The sequence below is a fragment of the Mugil cephalus genome, chromosome 16 (genome assembly GCF_022458985.1).
Source record: "Mugil cephalus isolate CIBA_MC_2020 chromosome 16, CIBA_Mcephalus_1.1, whole genome shotgun sequence".
Lineage (NCBI taxonomy): Eukaryota > Metazoa > Chordata > Actinopteri > Mugiliformes > Mugilidae > Mugil > Mugil cephalus.
The window spans coordinates 7202114-7225637 of NC_061785.1; the positions used below are offsets into that span (position 1 = coordinate 7202114).

The 23524-nt window shown below is 43.9% G+C and overlaps 1 protein-coding gene across 1 annotated transcript; it reads left to right on the forward strand.

Moving 5' to 3' along the window:
• Positions 1 to 16099: 16099 nt before the first annotated feature.
• On the forward strand, positions 16100 to 23245 carry LOC125022108 (G-protein coupled receptor 26-like). The gene is made up of 3 exons (XM_047608416.1): positions 16100 to 17640; positions 19078 to 19191; positions 22871 to 23245. Exons 1-3 carry the CDS (start codon positions 16973 to 16975, stop codon positions 23106 to 23108), a joined length of 1020 nt encoding a protein of 339 aa, XP_047464372.1. The 5' UTR covers positions 16100 to 16972; the 3' UTR covers positions 23109 to 23245.
• Positions 23246 to 23524: the final 279 nt, after the last annotated feature.

Sequence of the window (23524 nt, forward strand, 5' to 3'; positions counted from 1 at the left end):
ATATTTTGTTGCCAATCATCTCCGGGGCAGCAACAAGTTGCAAAAATAGATGTTTATTCTGAAAGCTGAAGTAAAAACAGAAGTAAATAGAGGCGACAACTTGTGTATTAAGTGGTGAGGTTTTAAGTTTTTATTTTGTTCAGCTCTCATATTTAATGTTGCCCCTGCCTTACCTACAACTTGCACGACACTTTGGCAAGGTCTTTAAAAATGTGCTTTATCACTAAATTTACATTTTTGATGCATTTTATATAACAAAATAACACTGAGAACAAACAGAAATTGATGCAATATAATGGAAGATAGATAGATAGATAGATAGATAGATAGATAGATAGATAGATAGATAGATAGATAGATAGATAGATAGATAGATAGATAGATAGATAGATAGATAGATAGGCAAATATCAGAAAAGAAGTTGACACCCTGGTTAGACTAAAACATAGCTTAAAGGGAACAAACAAAAAGTAATTCAAATCCAAATATTAATGGTGATACACAGATGGAAACAAATATTATTGTGCTTGTAGATGATCTTCCACAGTACAAAAAGCAGACTCCACGATAGAGAACAGTTGCAGAAGAATGTTACATTTCATAGCATATGGGAGGAAATTTATATTGTGTTTCCCCCCCTCCCTAAATTCATAGATAGACAATAAGGATTTGCCGGCACATCCAACAGGATTCTCACATCCTGCACGAGCCTACGGAGAGGATATTACAAAAGTGATGAAGAATATTTAATTCAGCCGTAAATACACAGAGAATATCTCAATGTGGTGATAAACAATATCCGGATGGCGCAAAATACTATGAAAGAGCTTAATATCAAGAGCAGATAGCCAAATCAGCTCATATGGGCTCGATGGAAGCCAATAAACAGAGTCACTCTGCCTCCCCTGACCTTCACTTCTGGTTGAGATCGGGGCCGATAAAGCAGGCGCAACCTCAATAAAACCCACACAATGGAGTAAAATAAATAGATATTAAATTAAAGCAGAGGCGATACTCGCTGAAATGCCGCAAGAATTCGAGAACAAAAGCGTCTTTGTGCTGTTTAATATCTACAATCACCACCTCGTGATACATTTCCAATCATTTCCATCTCTTGCCTTGATGTATCAACACATATAATCATCTCGTATTGGAACTTGCAAATGACTCTCGCGTGCGTGCGAGCGGCCGTGTTTATATATTAAATGTGCTCTGTGCTCCTAGCTTGGCCTTTTCGGGTTAATATCAAATTCATAATCTGTCTCATCTCTTCCCGCGGGGACGGGGGGGGGTTTGATCTTGCACAAACTCTACTCTGGTGCATTCAGTGTTCGTTTTTGGGCATCTGGCATCTAAAAATACTCAAATTAGTGAATACCTTTTGATGATATACTGCTGCTATAGGCCCCAATGTTGTTATCGACACCCATTTTTTTCCTCCTGAACTTAAATATGGGCCCTCTTCAAGCCCACTGCAACCTTCAAGTGGCTCCTGGAGCCTTGTGTCCACCATTGTCAGCGTTAATGTCATTTTCACCTAATGCACCTGAAGAGTTCTGCTGTGTGTGTGTGTGTGTGTGGAGTTTCTGAGGGGTTTCAGGTTCCCTCTAAAGCATAATTAGGCCTCACAGTTCATACTTGGATGCTTAGCTACCATTATATGGAGGGCTTAGTGACCTTTGTGGAAAGAAATAGCATAATCTGGAGAATGATAGCGGGATTCATGTATTTGTTAGAATGTTAGAATCACGCTGTCCAGAAGATAATAGTTTCTCGCACCGTGAAAAGGGGTCGTAATTTGTCACGCTGATGATATTTCCATTTTCAATCTTTCAAATCAAACGTCTCATTTGCAGAAATAATGGCCGCGCGACATCGCTGACGCTCCGCTCACTAATTTTTGCTCGTTTCCCTTGAATTATTAATACGAGAGATTCTCCATATGCTCTCCGAGGATTCGTGTCCATTCGTTTCAGGGGGAATTAGCATTTTACAGTGAAGAGTATGAAGAGCTTAACTGCCCCAATCATGAGGGGTAAGTTAAACCCTGTGTAATCAGGGTGGTTAATGGAGGGGGGGGGGGTGGGTGGGTGCAGCTGGATGACCTCAAGTAAATGGCCTGAAAATATCCCTGGGTCTAAATCACCTGTATAATTAGGACCATTACACCTGAGAAGAGGTCTCTAAAAATAAGTATGAATACACCTTTTTATGGAATATGTTTGTTTCTGCAGGCAAAGCTATTAATATATTAATCTGGACAGCCTCCTCGAATACAATTAAAAAAACGTATGCATGAAGCAAGAACAACTGTCTTTGTGACTGGCCTGCCTCTGTAATTAGTGATGCCATATGAAGAGGTAATTTATATGCTAAAGTTTAATTGTTCAATTATCACTGGATGTGAGAGGAGGCCTTGATGCCATTTCATCATGTTGGAAAATAGCGTTGAACCCACCGTGCCACACATTGTAATAGTTGGCAATTACACAGAGGGCCCTCTAACTAAGTCGATGTTAGAGCTGAAAAGCCTCTGCTACCTGCACGCCGCAGTCGCTGGCTCCTTTCAGGCTGCAGAACTGAACCAACCAGGCCCTCGGTGAGGAGGAGGAGGAGGAGGAGGGGGAGGAGGGGGAGGAGGACCTGAACTGGCTGCCGATAGACAGCATAAATACCAACTATTTAAGTACCGCAGAGGACAACATGTTAAAACAACATTATCACAGAGTAAACAAGAGGGGATTAGTCGAGCTTTCATTATCACACACACACTCGCTTCTCGAGGCCACAAACGGAAGGAGACTAATAAAGTTCCTAACTTTGCATCTCACCCCTGGGTAGTGTTGCACTGATGCTCTGTGTGGTTCCAAATGTGACTTTTTTTGGGGGGGGGGACAATTAGAGCAGCTCACTCGAGGCTGAATTTTTATTTTTAGTTAATCTTTCTCGCTTTTCACTGGAGACCAACAGAACGTGGACAGAAAAACACAAAATGAACCAATCAGCCATAACTTTATGTCTAATATAATAAATCAGAGAGGCTACTGTCAATTTAATGGAGTGAGTTTCCAATCCTATACCAAGTTATGTCATTAGATATATTTACGGATCATATCTTCAGTTTTCCTATACTTTATAATAGTAGAGCAATGGCAGCGACTGCAATGACAATAAAGATCTTTCTATTCTATTGTAGAGGGTTTGCCCGTGACGTCACAGCCAGCGAAGTCTCCATGGTTACGGCCACCCAGTGGCAAAAAGTGGCAGTTGAACGTGGAGATTAGCTGCGTTAGTTTGAATCGTAGGCTTTAATGGCGTCTAAATTATACACCTAAACAAATTTTTAAAAAAAAACGGTGTTGTACAACTGACTGCACCAACAGATTTTAAAAAAACAATCGGAGATACATTTTTTATAGATATCATTTACTAAGACGGACATTTACTAAGAAAAGACACGTAAATGGATCGCTGCATTACGAGGAAACAACTGAAATCCAGGCACAGAAACCTAGCGTCAGGTAATATTAATTTATACCTTAAGTCACTTCTTAAGTTACGTTCTGGAGGGAGAGAGAGGAGAGATGTTTGTGGATGATGTTGTTTTGGCGTAGTTACGGTCGACAGTATGGCTAACGTTACGTCTCAGTAAACCTCTTAGCATTAGCATCTTTTATTTAGCTACATTTATCATGACTTAAATGATCTAAAACTAACTTGAACTAACTAAAAGTTAACCTAAGACACCAATTTTTCAGTCCAATTGTCCTTAATGTGATCTGATAATCCACATTTTCCTGGTTTCGCTGTATTTACTAATACTTTTCACTATGTTTTTGCCACAGTGGACGTGGCCCTGGGCGGAAGTGACGTCAGTACATACCCTCTGTTCTATTGTACTCTATGTAAAATATAATCATATGATCTGTAACCACAGGGCTAATATCCCTTACTGTGAATTAAATACAAGTACAATAGTCCAGCCTCAATAGTAAATTTATATCTAATCTATAACTAATTCAATCAAAGTCACAGAAGTCATTTTTTCTAAAGAACCAATGTTCTGTACCATACAATTTATTTATTTAAGTAGATTTCTACTTGTAATCATGTATATTGGTATTTTTACTTAAAAATAAAATGCATCTTTTTATTGCATATTGCTTTACATTAATTTAATCTAATTCCTTTATTAACTAAAAATGGTTTTAGAGTCTTTGCAGCCGTGGTGAAGGTGAATCTCTAGTTAACCAGTGAAAACATTCTCCTTCACTTGATCAACATGCCGTAGCAGCAGTGAAACTTTGATGAGTGATTTGTTAAACCGGAGGAACAGCAACAGGTATCTGCAGCTCCCTCCAAACGGCAAATGCCTCTTTTATGTTCCTCCAACTCGGTGCCCGCAACCCGAAACAACGACACAATTGTAGTTGTCACCATACAATGACATTTTTCCCCCCTCTTTCCTTTACTCTGTGAATTCCCCATATCGTCTGCACGCAGATGAGCAATTTGTCTGTCATGAGGTCCGGGGGCATCGGTCCAGTCTGGGGCTATTTCACTGACAACACTGTTATTAGCGGTAAGCCGAGCCAGCGGAAAAATGAATCTGCCTACTGTTCGGGAGGCCGGGCCTCTTTTCAGCGTTTAATTCGATAAATATATTAATTATGAATCTAGATGACAGTACAATCAGATGGTGGGGCTTCCAGGCTTGGCCTTTGTGATGATTCGGGCTTTGAGATTGGTCGGGGGGCGCTCGGGTTTCAGGAGCCATCATCCCCGGGGCTCAGCCTCTTATCAGCGCCTGACCCATTCACTCGGTAATTTCCTGTGTGTTGTAATTAAATGGAGGCTTTCTGATTGCAAGTGACTCTGTTTAAGAGGTGCTTCTTGGGTTTCAGGTGAAAGGGGTGTTGTTGTGGACTGGCTGGCCGACTCCGTCGCCCTCTGCAGGAATCAATAGGCACTGAAATTATCCAATTTTTTTTAAGTGTGACAGTAAATACATTTGCTTTAATTATATTGGTATGTGATCATAATTTGATCATAGTGTGATCATAGTTTTGTCCCATTATGAGTTAACACAAATATAATATCACTAACTAAGTCTGAGACAAACTAGTTAGACGAACGAAAAATGCAAAATAAATCTGTAAGATATCTAGAATTTAATCTTGTTTCACTCCAGTCAAATCCCTACTGTGATCTTTGCAGCGACGTCCCCTGTTCCTCGGTTATCAGATATCGCAGCCCTTTGAAACGGAAACCTGTTTATTGGTGCGCCGGGATCTTGTGTCAGGCTGCTCCTAAGTTTAAGGAAACCCTCGGCTGACTGCTGACAGTGGATCACGGAGGTCTATTGTCGGCTCCGACTCCACCTGCCCGTCTCGGCCCGGATACTGTTACACAACTGGCTGACGGACGTCCTGAGCTGGGCGTGGGGCCTGCAGCAGCAGCAGCAGCAGCAGTCAGGGGGGGGGTCTGAACGGAGGCTTTGAGGCAGAGAGAGGGATTAAAAAAGATGAAATTTGGGCTTTTTTTCCCCATGTTTCCATTTTTTTTTATGCGTGAAGAAAAAATTATGTTAATTATTAGGGATAAAACACAATAACACTAGTTTGCATGGAATTTTCTTATTTAAAGTTGCACCACTGTCGACATTTTAAACGTTACCGAGAATAACAACATTAACACCTTCATTCTAATAGAATCCATGAAGTTTAACTTAAATAATATTAAATTACACAACTTAAATTCACAACTTTTAAAGAACTTGGGTTTGACGTCTACCTCATCTCTGGTAGAATCTGACTCGTTTTTATTGTCCTTCATCATTTTTATTTACTTGTAGTAAAATACACCAATCAGCCACAACATTATGACCACTAACAGGAAGTAAATAAAATCAGCCAACTTGTGACAATTCTGTGGTCTGCTTGGAAATGTTTGGATCTGGTATTCATTTGTGTGGATGTTTCTTAGACATGTAGCACCCACCTAGACCAGAGCGGGCCCCCCCACCCCATGACAATGACACTTCTTGATGATCAAGTATCCGTGGGATGATCCACAGAGGCCCCACCCCACAACCCATAACACCAACACTAACAGCATCCTGTTACCAGACACCACAGGACAGAAGGCCCATGTCCATTCTCTGTTGATGTTTTGGAGGCAAGGCGTTCATAATGTTACGCCTGATCGGTGTATCTTACCCTCCAGAGTGGAAATCCAGAATTAAGCTCCATCCGAAGTGACAAAAGACTTCCCCGCTGCTCACTTTCAATTTCCCTCTCTTGTATCACCGAGGCCCATAATTAAATTTTTTTTCCGTCATATGGCCGCTGAGCGCCGTTAATTCGGAGAATGGAGCCATTATGGTGGCTGTGGCTCCCAGGGTAGCACTGGGGAAGAGGTGGGGCAGTGCCTTCTCGGCATTAATGGCTCCCCCCCCCCGTGCGCGCCTGCTATTAATCTCAACAAGGAGTAAAGTGGCTTTATTGCAGCTGCAGTAGCGGGACGAGCCTTCCCAAAAGGCTGCAGAGATTAAATGGAGTTTAGTCTTGGGCCCTTTACTCTGACCTCTGACCCTGAAAGCGCTCCCAGCGTCCCCTCGATATTTACTCGCCATTAATTTTCCCATAAAACTGTGAATACATCTCTCTGATTTGAATCACTTTTTTGGCACAAAGGCTTTATCTTCATAACCGTTTGGACTGTTTTGACGCCGCGTTCGACCTTGGTAATAACATTTCAGCTTATCAAGCCGACACCTTGGACGTAAGTCCAATCTTAAGGTCGCCTCTCGCTTAAATGTGTGAAATTATTAATGTATCTGTGACAAGCAGGACAAGCAATTTACAAATGTCACTCAGCCAGACGGGAGGGCGCTATAAATAGAAGGAAAACGAAAGGAGATAAAAACCAGCACTGACCTTGCTTTGCCACAAGGAGGAACCACTGATTAAATTTTGCTGCCGCTGTAGTTCAAGCCTCCTTCGCGGCGCAGCAGTGTGGCAATACCGCAGCTTTTCACTGGGGGGCAGGAGTGTATGGTTTAATCCCAGAGCCTGTGTCATCATCACTATGAACTTTCAGGGTAATATCTGTTGTAAATCAACCAGGAGACAGGTTTTTGCTTCTCAGTCTGATCACTGCGCTCCTCCGTAGGTTTCCATTTGTAAGATTAAGCCATAATTACAAGCCATTGATTCCCGAGTATTACAACATATTCCCCTTGGTGCTCAGTAGAGAACATCCTTAAAGGATCTGATCGGGTTTCCATTCGCACAGCCTCACAAAAAGAAACCCACCGATGCATTGATGGTTACATCACCGCGTGAGAGCTGCTGCATGCTGGAGGGGAGACACCGGAGGTTAATTGCAGTCTCCCGCAACCAGGATAGGCCGCCCCCCATGCAAGCAGGGGAGGAAAAAAAACAAAAAAACAACAAATTACACTCCCTCATATTCATTGTAATCACGCTGATATGAAATTAATTTTGCTGTCATCCCCCTTGTTGCATCCCATTCGTGCCGGCCACGTTAAGCCGGAAATAAAAGAATAATTACGCATTAGCGCTTCTAATTAGGGTTTCTCTCGAAGGTGAGTGAAACACTGATGAAATTTTTGAGGGGAGGGAGGAGGAGAGGATTTATTAAATTACTGTGAAATCAAATTAGGACGGCAAATTAATCCTCGCAGTGAATTAGATCGGTGAATGGGAAAATTGACTTTTCAGCACAAAGCACGGGGATGGGAAGGCAGGATTTAAAAAAAAAAAAAAAGAATAAATAAACAAAAAACACAGACGAGCTGCAGGTTGTTGAGAGCAGGTGATTACTGAGGATGAATGGCGACGGCTCTCGTTTAGCTGAAGACGTCCACGCGGGCCTTATTCGGATGCAGGTGGGGGCGGATCCGGAGACGCAAGACACTCAATTTCTTCCTTTTGACAGGCAAGAGAAGCGCCCTTAGCTCCTCAGCGCATATGGGTTTTACCCCCAGATGCTCCTGCGACTTGATTTATCCTCCCACTCAAAGGTGCATAAGTGACACGTTGTATGCGGAGGCTCTATTCTAGGCATCCCCACAACAAAAACAGAACAAAAAAACATCCATTAATTTGCAGAGAAGCTCAAAACACATCCTTCAGGTGAACAAAGTCGATCCATTCTTCACTTATTTGCTGAAAAAGCAGCTGTTGCTTGAATATATATACACTGATCAGGCAGAACATTATGACCGCCTGCCTAATTTTGTTTCCCCTATGGGGGCGTTCAAAGACTCATTAGAGAACGGGCACGGGCCTTCTGAGGGCGTCCTGTGGTGTCTGGGAACACAATGTAGTTAGTGGGGGGGCTACTTTGCGTTGCTGTGGGGTGGAGGCGCCTGGTCTGGTCTACGTCGGTGCTACACGTCTAAGTAACATCCACATGAATGAATGTAAGGTCCAAAAGTTTCACAGCGGACAATTGAATTGTCACAAGATGATCAATACTTCTTGCTGGTCATAATGTTTTGCCTGTTTGGTGTAATGGTGCACATTTTAGCAAATGTATAACCATTTTATTTATATATTTATACATAGAGTTGCTAACAGGCTAATTGTGTTTCCTCCAGACAAAGACTTTCATAATTCATTTTCAATTTCCTCCATCTTCACCGCCTCCAAACTCCGGCTTCATACCACATGTGTTCACTTCATCCGACCTCATTCCACAAAACAAATTCTGCAATTAACCATCAATCAAGATTTTTTTTTTTTTTTTTTTTTAAATGCCTCCCAGGTGATTTTATTTCAGTTGTGCAACACAAAATTTTATGGCACTTTTTACGCCAGCGTAGCACGTTTCAGTCGCCGGCACCAGTAATTTCTGGCTTTAGGGCGGAGACGCGCTGATTAAAATATTGAACCGGGCACACTGAACTATTACCCATCAAAACTAATGGACATCGTTTCCCTGTGCATTCTACGGAGGGGGCGTAAGAGCCTGAGAAATATATCGGAGGTGCGTGAAATTTGGGGGACGTGTGGGCTGAATGTTTATTGGGGTCATGAAAGGTCGGGCGCTGCAGGGTTCATATCGGGACGGCTCGACCGTCCGGACTCGTTATTTGTCGGCTCTGCTCTCGTCTCATTTCTTGATCTTGCATTATGCTGACTGACGGAGATCAAATTATGCCAGGGAGTTATACTGCCGCGACGGGGAAGTGTTTTAAAATCGGAAATCCAACTGAATATAGTGTAGTTTGTGCAATTCAATCCTAATCTGGAAATTCTTCCCTGCGCTGACACGTGGAGCTGGAGAACTGCTAATAACGAGATCAATACATTTCAAATTCGCCTTCGCTCGTCTGGTCTAGGCTCCAGAGAACAGCTCACAGCGTCACTGTGGAGTGAAATAAAGAGATGAAAAACAGATTTATAGAAAACACATTGGGACTGTCTTCTGTCTGTCTGTCTGTCTGTCTTCTTCTTTATCCAGTTGGAGTTTTTCCTTTTGTTAGTCCAAAACAACAACAACAAAAAAAAAACTCATTTCAGCTCTTTTTCTGTGAGGTTCACCAGTTTCACATAATTATACTATAAATCTGACTCCCTCCTACAAAATGCGGACAGTAAATCTTCGCCCGGCTAAAGATAATTATCGCGGCCCTGCTCAAATATTAAATAAATGACTAAAAGCAGAACATGCCATAAAACACAGTTTCAAACTAAAAAAATCCTTTTCGCAGTTGCCAACTTGCAGCCTCGGATTTACGCGCGCAGCCAACGCTCTCTACAATCTATAATAAAAATAAATAAGCCCGATAGATCGGCGTCAGTATTAACGGCGGCGCTGATTATAAATTGCCGATGGCGGGGGGGGGGGCCCTGTCTCGGCGCTGGCTTCCCTCGACGTCTTCCGCGGCTAATGCGAAAAGACGGGGGCCTCGGATTGCTCGGGAGCATTTGGGACGGCGCCGCTGCCCAGCCAGCGCATACAGATGGAGGGCACGGACAAAAGCCTCTTATGAGCGGGAGTCCTCTTACAGCGTTCGTATGCAGCACTCGGGAGTTTTTATGCGATTATCCTATTAATGTGATTGATGCATTAACATACGCAGATTTTTTTTTATTGTCGGAGCTGATTGTAAGTACTTCTGGATCATATTGCGTCGGTGATAAATCATGGGCTCGTGTTAATTATTTAATAGCCCGTGATTCGATTTGATGGAGTGTGTAACAATGACCTTCTTGTGGCACTGCTGGGAAACGTTTGGACCTGGCATTCGTTCGTGTGGATGTTACTTAGACGTGTAGCACCCAAACTCCCCATAGCAATGACACTCCTTGGTGGCAGTAGCAGCAGGATGCACAAAAACACAAAAAAAACGCTTTGGGAACAACTCAAAAGACACAAATTCAAGCTCTGGCCACCATGAACTCCTCATTTAAAGTACTACTACTAAAGTACTTTTGAGTCTTTGCTATAGCAAAGACAAACTCCTAAAGATTTACAGCACTAGCACTATGCACAGGTGTTCTCAGACCCCACGCAATCTATCAAAACTATCTTCTTTAAGTCCAACATACTAGGCCTTAAAATTGACCCGACCCCCTCTATAGCTATCTCTGGTGTAGTTCCAGAAGCACTTCGTACCACAGCCCTTTTAAAAATCATGTCATAGCTTTTTCCTCCTTAATTGCCCGCAGGAAGATAATCCTTTTGTGGAAATCACCCCAGCTGCCTTCCATTAAAGCCCGGTTGTGTGGCGTCTTATTTTTGCTCGAATTGGAGAAAATAAAATTCAGAAATCCGTCTGCCCTAGAAAGTTTTACTCACATTGAAGGCCACTAATTGATTACGCTATGCAGCTCTATTCGAATGAGTTATGCTAATGGTGGTTCGCCCCACCCCCCCCCACCCCCCCACCAGACAAGCCCCTGGCATCTACTTTTTTTGTTGCAGCTGGAGGAGTTGTGGTGATGTATGGGGCTCGTAGGTTCGGTCCGTATTTTGTTGTTGTTTTGACACGTTTTTACTCTTCTCCTACATCTCTCCTAGCTAATTAGCATCTAAACAAGCACCGACGTTCCTGTTTTGTTATTATCTGTGTGTATCTCCTCCTGATGTGTCTTAGACTTTTTGTATCGACGCCGCTAAATATTCTGTGCAGGCAGGAGAGGGTGGTGAGAAATATCGAAAAGATGAAGTGATCCTGGGAAATATGCGGTGTGTGGTGTGAGCTAGGAGGCCAGGGAGGGTGGTTTGGGACGGAGTTTGTCAAGCGGGGAAGAGTTTGTGGACCATGTTTTTGATCATTCCTTTTACAGTTAATAGAAAAAAAGAAACGTGGCCATCTCATTGTTCATGCACACCTACCTGTATTCAAAAAATAAAATGATAAACACAAAATAGACAAGAATTCACTAGATCCCAAGCTGATCAAGTATCTATGGGATGATCCACAGAGGCCCCTCCCCTCAATCAATAGGACCCAAAGGCCCCCCCACTAATAACATCCTTGTATCAGACAGGACACCCTCAGAAGGTCCACGTCCATTCCCTGATGAGTCATAACTGTTTTGGATGCACAAAGGAGACCTACGCAATATTAGGAAGGTGGTCATAATGTTATGCCGGATTGGTGTATGTTTACTCTACAAAAATAACCAGTAAATAACTGTCAGAGATACTACAGTGTAATCTGAAATGTGTTCAAGCCGGCGTATATGACTGAATGAAAGGGAACGTCCTGTGTCGTATCAGACGTGATAGATTTGATCTTCAAAGCCCAAACACATTTCTACATATCATCAAAAGCAACCTGGCATTGTTCAAACAAGCACAACCGTCTGCTTAACACTGTGTAACCATGGACAAAAAAAAATTAAATCTGGACAAGGTATTTTAAGCCTTCCGTCTTCAAACGGTGTCTAAATGGGCTCATTAAGCCCGAGCCGTCCTGAGGTCCTCATTGACTCAGCCGTCTATCTAATTATCGGTCTGGTCTGATGAGAACAGGTCGGCCCGAGATGAGAGATTCGACAAAAAGTTTCATCAAGAGCTCGTCGTTGATGCCGGCCGTCATTAACGGATATGAGAACAGGCGGGAAATTAAATCGAAAAGCCGGCGTTTTGTCGGAGTTATCGGGCTATTAATGGTCACGACCTCCTGCGCGAGGTTTCAGACCGAGAAGAAGTTCACACAGGTAGAAGGTTTCATCAAAAGTCTTTGGTATTTGTACATTTGATTTATTTTTCCATGTGGATGCTTTGGAGGCGCCGGTAGACAGATATTATTGCGTTCAGTTGCATTAATGCGTTTGTCGGTTTTTAGCTGGCGTACGCAGATCAGGCATAACATAATGACCACCTTCATACTATTGTGTAGGTCCGACGTGTGCCTCCAAAACAGCTGTGACTCATCAGAGAGTCACAGCCTGCACCACCTGCAACACCATCCCGCAGATGTTTCACAATAAGAGCACTATTAAGAATACGAGGATGTTAAATTTTTAGGTTTGTAGCAGCTTATTTTGTCCTCTTAACTAGATACTAGTTAAAAACGTGATCAGTGGATCAGCCAATCACGTAACATGAGTGAACAAGATTCAAAAACGAATCGAATTTTACAATTGAAACTTCGCTAGTTAGCAAGTACTCCATTGAGGACGTTCATTATTTGCAATTCTGCTTTTGCACAGCAACGTTCAGACATGAAAATAAACAGTTTTATATTTTGTTACATATTGGTGACTCTGTCATAATATTGAGAGAAATAATCCCTGTGTCCACATATGAGGACATTGTTTTTTTTTTCCAAAAAACTACTTCCTGTTCAAAGACGATGCTTAGTTTTTATAGTTCTTAGATCCTACCAATCTCAAATAAAGACAAATGCACAAATTAAAAATGCACACTAACCAAAAGCTCAGGTTTCAGGAGGTTTTTTTATTGTCATGGACCCCTTGCCATTACACGACGGACCACTAGGGGTCCGCGTACCCCCGGTTGGGAATCGTCGCTTCAAAGCGTAGCTCAAGCAGATATCATCTTGACGCCTGTAACAGCAGCTACACACAATTGATCCACTGCGACTGCGAACAACCACTTTGACCTTATGTGTTATTTGGAGCTGATCAACGTCGGCCCCCGGCTGCAGCCGCTCTGACTAAGTCGGGAGTAGCAGGAAAATGGCCTCTCAGCAGCCGTGTCAACACCTTCCCCCCTCTCCTCCCTCGCAGGTTGGCATTTCACTCTGTTTGTATAAAGCTTCCTGTCTGAGTGAGTGTCCCCGCTGTCCTCACCTGTGAGACCTCCATGAGCCGCCGCTCGGCTCAAGCTCATACAGCATAGCCTGCAGGATGTGCGCTTTCTTTAGAGTTACGTAACGCAGTCTGAAGTTTGACAAGTTTTCCATCCAAGTTTGCATCGAACATCCCAAACTGTCCTCTTAAAGCTCAATATAGAAAACCCGCGGCAGAGATGCGTTCGAATAAGAGTCTACATATTTAAAGGAGCTGGGGGAACGCGGACGCTAAAGCACACATTTAGGTTTAATATCGACACCAAGCCGCCTGTCAGGGGGAAGTCAAGTGTGCGATTGGAAGTGGCAGCAAATTCGGATCCGCGGTGTCGCAGCACAAAGGAGGAGAGCTGCAGGGCTCCCTCCAATCCCACCGTCTCCCACCGTCAAATCCTGCACTTGTTAAATCTTCTGACAGGAGGTATTATCTTCAAAGTGCAGATCTGAGGACTCAAGATCTTGTCTCGTCCGCCCCCACCCTCCCCGCCTGCAAAGAAAAAATGGGAAATTTTTTAGATAACTCATCTGGAGCGTTTAAAAGAAGATGATCAATAACGACAACGGCACGGGCTATTGCACTTGGATTCACGATTCAGCCAGAGGCCGGCCTTATCTACGTCTTTGCACGTATGAACTCGAAAATTAAAGTGGTATTTTATGCCCATGATGAAAAATAAGCTTTTATTTTAGAATAAGCAAAACTGTGTGAGTGAAATGACTCCGAATCAACTATTTAAACACCTCCTCGACTGTCATTTGTCGAGCAAAAATGCGAAATATTCAATTCAACAGGGGGTCTGCGACCCCTAGAGGGTCCGCGGTGGCACTGTGGTCGCAAAATCTTTGGTTTATTAGACATTTATCTATATTTTGTAACATTTTACCCACAGTTTTCCCCCGCAAATTTACATTTGTTTAAATGCACATTAACATGAATCCAACATGTATCCCAGACACACACTGGCTGGTTAGCAGAAGAGAAGCTAACAGTGCATGATATATATAAGTATGTTTGTGACAGTTGCACAGACACCCTGCTGTTGCACATGTTTGAAATATTTGAATATCTTAATATTGAATGCAACATGATAATAATGTGCATTTAAATAGCACTAGGATGAGTTTAATATAGAACAACACATATATTAGGTAGCGGGTCCCTACTTATCTCTCATCAGGGGGTGAAAAACTTTGAAGACCCCTGATTTAAATTCAACATATATGGGTGTGGGAAACTATGAGGTTATTTTTTCACTCTTTTCAGACTTTATTGTAAATTTGTTGCATCCCAGATGGATTTGTTCTGAATTAAATCTCGGGAAATTTGCAGCTACTTATGCATAACAATAAAAAGACTGATTTACATCGAGCCCGAGCTTAAAAAACAAAACAATAAACCCTGGAACTGATCTATGTTGTTTTGCAATAACGACAAGATCAGTAAAAGATATTATCTTTTACCTGGACTCACCTCAAAGAATTGTGCTTAATTTTGTCTGTCTGGCATAAGTTAACCTGTTGTATCAACTAAGGAACGTCTGTTTTCATTCATGGTGATGTCACAGAGGTCGAGAGGTGTCAGAGCCCCTCGTGCGCACCCACCTTGAATCCTGCATACATCTGCATACACAAATACAGCTTGTTCCAGGTGGAATTAAAGAGGGCTCAGAATCGGTAACAGCTGCGTTCATATTTATCACATTTGTCTCTGAGCACGCGTGTCTGCAGTGGCTCTGTGTCTGGCATATAGAAAAAATATCAGAAATCCTTCAGAGAAGAAAAAAAAAAAACAATCTGTACTATCTTCTCTCCCATTACATCATCCATCCGCATCACTCCATCCTCTCCGAGCTATATTTTTAGAGACTTTTCCTTTCTTTTCTTTGTCTCCCCCCCCACCTCAACATACGTTATTGTCTGAGGAGCCGGCATTTAATTATGAAAAGAATAATTAAAGCCCGCGAAAAGCACTGCACTCACGCCGGAGATCAACCGGTGGCTTTGTGCTGATAACCGCCTCTGAACTGACGGGACGGAGCTGCAACACGACAGTGCCTCTCTCCAAAAGGCTGATTGCCCCATCACATGTAGAACAAATAATGCTGCAAAACGCATCCATCGTGGGGGCCAGAGCCTTTACGGGGGGTGGAGGGGGGGCTGCAGAGCTGCATTTCAGCTTCATAACACCCAGCAGCAGCAGCAGCAGCAGCAGCAATGCCTGTCCTTATCCCGCAGCGCCCTTCTCTTTGCATCAAGCGCAAACATTGACCCACATACTCCACACATAACATTTACAGGGTGGATAAGCCCCGCTTTCCCCAGGGTGGATAAGGCCCCCCCTCCCCTCCCCTCCCCTTTTTTTTCTTTCTCCCATTTCTGCTCATCTTTTGCCACCCAGGATAAAAAGGAAGAGGTGGCCCACATAGTACCACGTCTCCACAGTCTCAAACACTGCATGTGTGTGTGTGTTGCAGTAACAATAACTCTTTCCGCCCACACGCTCTGACTCCCTCCCCAACCCACCCACCCCTCCCTCCCCCCCTCATTGCAACCACACAACCGCCACCTCACCCTGCTCTGCTCCACAGCCCTCGGTGGCTCACGTGCCGCAGCGCGCACACTCCGATGAGTCCCACGCTTCAGAGGAAAGATTCGCCACGGCGAAAAGTCCAGAGGGGCAGCAGAGTGTGGGGGCGTCATCCAGCTTCCACGGGAACGGAAGATGTTGCTCCTTGTCAATCTGATGGGAGCAAGACCCTAATGAGCAGAGACCGGGAAAGGGGGATGCAGCTGGGATGATGGTTTTTAAAAAGAATGAGATCAGAATCTGACACTGAAACATGTTCGGTTTTAGAAGCAGAAAAAAAAGGTTTGAATAAATGAGCCAAAGTTGATCATTTTGAGATTTTTTTAAATGATTTATGGTTCTTAACAGAATAACTGTGCGCGCCCTTTTGTGCCTAAATGTTTTGATTGTATTTATTATTCTGACTGCTTCAAAGTCTCACTTGGAAATAAAACTAAATGGGGGTTTACATAAGAGAAAAAAAACATGTACAGGATACAAATAAGTGTGATGAACGGCTAAAAATAGTGCTCAGACGATGGACCCGCGTCCAGATGTGTCAGTTCGTGTTAAATCAATTCCACAACCCATCAACAAAGATAAGTTGGAACACTGCGCAAGGAGCGGGCATCTTCGCCGCGATCTTCTTTTTCTTTTTCTTTTTTTAATGGAAAAAAGAAAACACAGTTCGGACTAATGTTCTTTGTCTTTTCCTGTTACTCAGAGGAGACGAGGGAGAGATCAAGTAGCCCACACACTGTGCGGTGTGTGCGGAGGGGTGATGCCTTGAGAGCGCATCACAGGACGACAAAAACCCCACTGCAAGACGCAGTGTGCCAGAACAGAGCAGCCTTGGCACAAGGAGCTCGATTCCTGACACTCCGCGATTTCCTCCTGATCATCCCGGAATCCTCCCCGAACATCTTCGCCAAAGACACAATGTAGTGGAGAGGAAAACGAGGGGATCTCCACCGGGGGGGGGAGCGATCTGGGGGATGCACAGACACGGTTATGGGTGATTAATGCGTCTTTTTCGCAGCAGCCGCACAACAAGACTGGATATGCGCACAAAAAGTGGGGGGAAGTGAGTTTTGGGGGCCCACAGGATGGACACTGCGGAGGTAATTCTCTCCCTGTTGGTGGTTGTGATTATCATAGTGTCGTTGCTGTCCAACGTCCTGGTGCTGATCTGCTTTCTGTACAACCCGGAGATCCGCAAGCAGGTCCCCGGTCTGTTCAACCTCAACCTCACCTTCTGCAACTTGTTGCTGACCGTGTCCAACATGCCGCTCACTTTGGTGGGACTCGTCAGCAAGGCGCAGCCGGGGGGGGACGGCTTCTGCCAGATCGTGGGCTTCCTGGAGACCTTCCTGTCCACCAACTCGATGCTGAGCATGGCAGCGCTGAGCATCGACAGGTGGATCGCGGTGGTGTTCCCCCTGAGGTACCACTCCAAAATGCGCCACAAGGACGCGGCGTTCGTGCTCGGGTACACGTGGGCGCACTCCGTGTCCTTCTCCACGGTGGCCACCTGCCTCTCCTGGGTGGGATACCACCGGCTTTACGCGTCCTGCACCCTGTCCAACCCGCGGGCGAGCAGCCGGACCCAGTTTGTTATCTTCACCGTCTTTTTCCACTCCTTCACCTTCCTCCTGTCTTTTATAGTGTTGTGTGTCACATACCTCAAAGTCCTTAAAGTGGCGCGGTTTCACTGTAAGAGGATCGACGTTATTACAATGCAAACTTTGGTGCTGCTGGTGGATATACACCCCAGGTGAGCCCCCTTTTAAGTCATTATAGCTCTATTAACTTGGCTTGCACGACTTTGGATTCTACAGCAATCTAGCGTTTAGTCTCTTTTTTTTTGGAGAGCGTCCATGCAATTTAAAGACCATCAGTTAGAAGTAAGCATTTAGGGGGAAAAGAACAAACTGTTCAAATCGACCCTTCATGAAGAAAGGGGAGGGTGGAAAAATCCCAGGGAGCTGTTAGCAGTGTTGGTGCCATCATTCCTCAATCATATTGATTGTGAGGCCAGAACTGTTCTGTTTCTATTGTCAGGACAAAAACGGTTAATGAGACTTCCCTGCCTTTGCTCTGACATTTGAATAGTGTCCTCGGTATTCAGAGGGGGGGGGGATACAAAATCTAATTCTACAGAAATGTCATCCAGAACAGATTGCTTTGCTCAGAATTCACAGAGTGCGGCTGAAATGAATACATAACCCGGCGTGTTTGTGTGAGACAGAGAATGAGTGAGTGTGGGGGGATCAATCAGTGGTATCCCGGCTACTGTCTGTCAGGTTCAGGCCGGCCCTGTAAATCCTGCCTGCCATCCCTCACAAAGATGACCTCCTTTTTTTTTTTTTTTTTTTCATCAAATATTGCTCAAAGCAGTGTGCCACGGTGCTCACGCAAAGCCCCACAGGAAGAGATTTAAGTGAAATTCTAAAAAAGTAACCACCTTCACTTTTCAGCTACATGTCCGGCAGTTTTTAGGACAAACCGAATATTTGTTTGACGGCTCCACCTGCACCTTAGACCCCAGGTCTTCAACAGGGGGTCCGGGGACCCTTAGAGGGTCCGCGGAGGTACTGCAGGGGGGTCACAAAACCTTTGGTTGATTAGATAATTTTTATATATGTGTATTTTTTTTTAATTTTCCCCCACAAATTTAAACACACATCAACATGAATCCATCACATTTTAGTAAAGGGATAAATGGATGTAGAAGATGTTATCTTTCAGTCAGCTCTTCACTAAGAAGGCTTAGACCTGTCAATCTTAGCCTCCTGTAGTATTAACAGGAGGCCCCGCCTCTATAACTGCTGAGCCAATCACAAGGCCGCAACCTGACAGCACAAGGCTGGCTGTCAGGTTCCAAGAGCCTGTTCAGTCTCCAGCTAAAATCCCAGAGGCTTCAATATTATTAGAACTAACGGTGCAACTCGAAATAAAAAAAAAATGAATATTTGAACCTGTGTATTATTTGAATAGCTTAATATTGAATGCAAAATTCTAATAATGATGTGTATTTATGATTTGCACTAGGCTGAGTTTAACATAGAGCATATATAGTAGGTAGGGGGTCCCTGTTTAATTTCTCCATCAGTTTGGGGGTCCTCGGCCTGAAAAATGTTGGAGGCCTCAGGCCTTACACAGAAACCCACCCACTCAAGACTTTCTAAAACCCAGTGGATGTGTCTTCCAGCGTTCGCCAGCGTTGTCTGGAGGAGCAGAAGAGGCGGCGGCAGAGAGCAACGAGGAAGATCAGCACCTTCATCGGCACCTTCATGCTCTGCTTTGCTCCCTACGTGATCACGAGGTGAGTGTCAGGAACAGGAGCAAGGAACAAAAGGGGGGGAGCTGGGGAGGGGGGTGGCACCTTCACACCCACCCCCACATCCCTCCCCCCCACCTTCCGCTTCCTCCCGGGCTTCCTCTCCACACTGGCCGGAGTTGGAAGATGAGATTGGCTGACCTTGTGATAAGTAATATGCCTGCGCTGTGCTGCTGCTGCTGCTGCTGCTGCTGCTGCTGTTGTTGCTGGTGTTGCTGCTGCATTAGCACTTTTCTCTCTCAAGTTCGCCGGGTGCATCTCACTTTGTGAGGTAGCATCCACTCACATCAATCACCGGACAAAGAGAGGGGATGTCAGACGAGGCCCCCGTAGTGAGAGATGCGCTACGTTGACATGCGAGAAGTTTTAAAATCGTACGAGCACCGGAGAATATCAAATGAGCAGCGTGCAGGAATGAGTCAGGCAGCAGAAGGGCTTATTTATTACTGCTGATATATTATAATGGAATATGTCTCCCACTTTCCAGACTTACTGAACAAATAAACCGGTCCCTGTGAGTAGTGCAGGTTTGTTTCCCATATTAACAGGGTTTTTTGTTTTTTTTGGGGGTTGTTGCTGCAGAAAATGTTAAATCTCTGTTGGCATATATAGCGAATTAATTCCATTCACTTCAAATATATTTGGTGGTTAGAGAAGCAGAGTTTGGAGCGTACGCTGCTCCAAGCCTGCTTTCTTGGATGGGTTAGATGCACAGGCCAAACTCCTTTGATGTGTTTATATGCAATAATTCTTCCCGGGGAACCACAGGACCAACTGCACTTCAGTGAATAGAAACATTTCAACAGAACGACCAGTTCCACAGTCCCGTCCAGAAGAAAAGAGCAAAACCTTCGAAAAAAAGCTGCCATTGACATTTCTTCAGCAAGTGGACCATTAATTTTTATTTTATTTGACATACTGTCAGTACTGTCTGTGCTAACTCTGAACTTCTTGTTCTGATCTGGCATCTGGTTCTTATATTTCCGTTTTTTTGCAAATCGGGTTCACTTTTCTTTCTGCTTCCTGCTTCGCTTTCAACAATGGCGACTGAAACTTTCGCCAAGACAAATATTCGTGGTTCTCTGAACCTCCTCAGTTAAACTTCCCTTAATGTGTTGCATCTTTATTGATCCAAAAGAATTGGGGAGATGGAGAAGCAGTCGGAAATATTAAAGCAGAAACACACCTCTATCAAGTCGACCAATTGCAGCTTTGTTGGTCTGCATCGCCTCTTTTGCGTAGTTACATTTCTGGGGAGGTGCAAGTCATGGCGTTAAATTGACGCAGAAGCATAAACCGGGAGTCAGGTTTTAAATTTTTGGAAGAGGAATTTCAGAATTTGAGTTCAGATGCCTTGGAAATGCATTCGCAAATGTGAACCAGACCTGTTCTCTGTCGGGCCAAAGGGAGGTCGATCTCAAAAACAGGACATATTAAACGTTTTGTTACCAATAACTGAGGAACTTATATGTATCTGTACCAAAAACTGCACATGAAGACGTGGCAATATAAAATACGTTCAAAACGACAAAACAATTGGCGCTAGCCTCCGGTAATAGAAAGCCACAAATCAAGAAATCGGTGTAACCAGGCTGTTATAATATACATATTTCATTAATTCAAATTAGCATGGCTTTTTGTCACTTTGAGATATATATATATTGTAGTACCTTTAAATCTTATGTAAATGTACCCACATACCAGAAAAATGACTGTGATGAGTGTGTTAGATGACAACAGGAAATAACCTAGAATATTGTTGTGCACTCAATTCTATCCACTATTCATGACCCATTAACATGTTAAACCGACACCTGAAATTGCAGGAAGTCGGCCTCTTTGAAACGAAATGACATAAATAAAGCCTCGGGTGGGTGGGTGGTTGGGTGGCTGGGGGGGGGGCGTTCTCTTTGACCCTTTCATTCCCTCAAAACAACGCGGGCTCGACAGTTTGTCACGTTATCAGTAAACTGTCACCAGTGAATGACCAGAGCCGGGCGGCTCTCGCTCTGCAAATGGCAGTTTTGCTAATTGAAAAATTTGGATCTATCATTACGCCAAAGGCTCCTCCTCCGCCGCCTCTCGGGCGTAGCTCGTTTGTTGTCACCAGGTGTGGAGTAAAAAAAGACACATAAAAAAAAAAAAAAAACCCTGACTTAACCTCCTGTTTGCTCTGTTTCTGTGGAGCGTGTGGGCAAATGTCAGCGGTGGCTGGCGGCCCACATGGGGCCGCCGTTAATGTGCTGACGGGGCTCGATTGTGCGGAGAGTAATCGTGCAGAGTGCGAGCGCGGAGGATCAGCGATTTTTCTACATCTTTTATGGCACCACCGTGATATAAAATATTTTTACACTTGAAAAAAAAAAAAAAATACATAGTGTGAAAGTAAGTTATTAATTCGAAGCCTTCAGGGCTGACGTCCGCTGCTTTGAGATGCAGACAAAAATTGGGGCGAGACTGCACACTGGGCGCTTTAAATCAAACGCGCAACCTTTGAAGTACACAAGGGTATTTATGATGATCTGGAGGAACGTCTGTTTTTACAATCAGAGTTCATTTTCTTATTTCCACACGTTCATTGCAGCTGTTTTATCCTTCTTGTGCCGCTGCTTTTTCTAATACGAAAAGCTGCGAATGAAATAAAAAGTAGTCTGGAAATTCACACATAAGAGACAAAGTGACACAGTTTATTAGCTCTAATGGGAAGTTTTTTTTTTTGTGAAGTTTCTTTATTTATTTATTCCCAGCAGATCGATACTGAAATATCGATACTTCCGATACGAGGTCTTTATGCTTTAAAATCGATTCTCCAATCAAAATATCGATACTTTTCGATACTGCAGTCATTCGAGGTAATGTGGGAACACAGTGACAAGTAACTAAACTATTGAGTTGTGGCAAAACAACAATCCTTATGAAACACAAACTCAAGTTAAACCACAACACAGAATATGAGACATTTATGATGAAGAGGACAGAAGAGGAAAGTGTCAGAACTAAGATGCAAGTTTTCATTTTTATAGTAGTTGTTAATAGTGAAACAATAATTTATTTTAATGGTCTTATTATTTTACTTATTATTTTCACATATTTTGTATGATTGTGTCCTGACTGGTGTTTCTTTTATGGTATTAGCTCGACTATGTAGCAAATGAGGCCACTACCTCGACATACTTGTCTTTTATTCTTTATGAAGCAATGATTTGAAATACACCACTTTCTTTTTAGGTTTACCAGACACATTAGGATGTATTTACAGCAAGTATCAGTGTCGATACCAGCCTGAATTTTACTCAGTGTCAGGACCGGAAAAGAAATTGGTGGCATCGAACGTCACTAGCTCACAGTGCAGCGTGGTATTACTGAGGAAATGCCACAAGAGAAGTCTGTTCATGTGTCACCGTGCTCTGCAGCTGCAACTGAGAGGAGAGTAAATGCTGGAAAGTCATCTCTTTACCTAATGAGATGATTCTATCTTTGCAGACGCTTACATAAAAAAAAATGGCATGGGCAGTAATGTCGTCCAAATATGTTTCTATTTCTGCTTCATAAGCTCAGGGCGTGCATGTCTTTTCCAGCATGTTGACTAACCTTTCCTCCACACTCTATCTATCTGTCTATCTGTCCGTCTCACCGCCCTCTCTCTTTTATGCTTCCCCCGTAGGATCGTGGAGTTATTTCCAGCGGTGCCTATCAACCCTCACTGGGGAATTGTCTCCAAGTGCTTAGCTTACAGCAAGGCGGCGTGCGACCCCTTCGTGTACTCCCTGCTCCGGCACCAGTACAAGAAGACGTGCACCGACATCGTCAACAGGCTGCTGAAGCGCAGCTCCTTGAACGCGTCCGGGCGGAGGCTCGAGAACAGCGCCCCGGCGGCGGCGGCGGCGGCGGCGGCGGAGTGACGGTCGACGCGGCCCGGACGGTCAAACCTGGAGACTGTCGGGGGAAAACGGGAACTTGATTTATTGTCGACGGAGAACGGGAGAACGGAATACTGGTCATTCCTGTCCACGTCTGCTTGAATTTTGGTCTGACATACCAAAAAAAAAAGAGTACAAAAAAAAAAATACAAAAAAAAAAAGCAAAAGAGTAACTGCAGACAAGGGCAAACGCCCGCACAGGAGGCCGCTCTCTGCTCGAGTACTGAGAACAGCAGATCTGTGCGGAGAACTTGCTGCGAGGACAATAAACAACGGCAGACTTCACATCCACCTGGAGAGACAGATGTGCTCAAGCAGGAAGAAACGGCCGGTTCACAGCCTCGTTATTTTAACTAGGGGGTAGCTCTCAATTTCGAAATGGCGTACAGTTCGACACG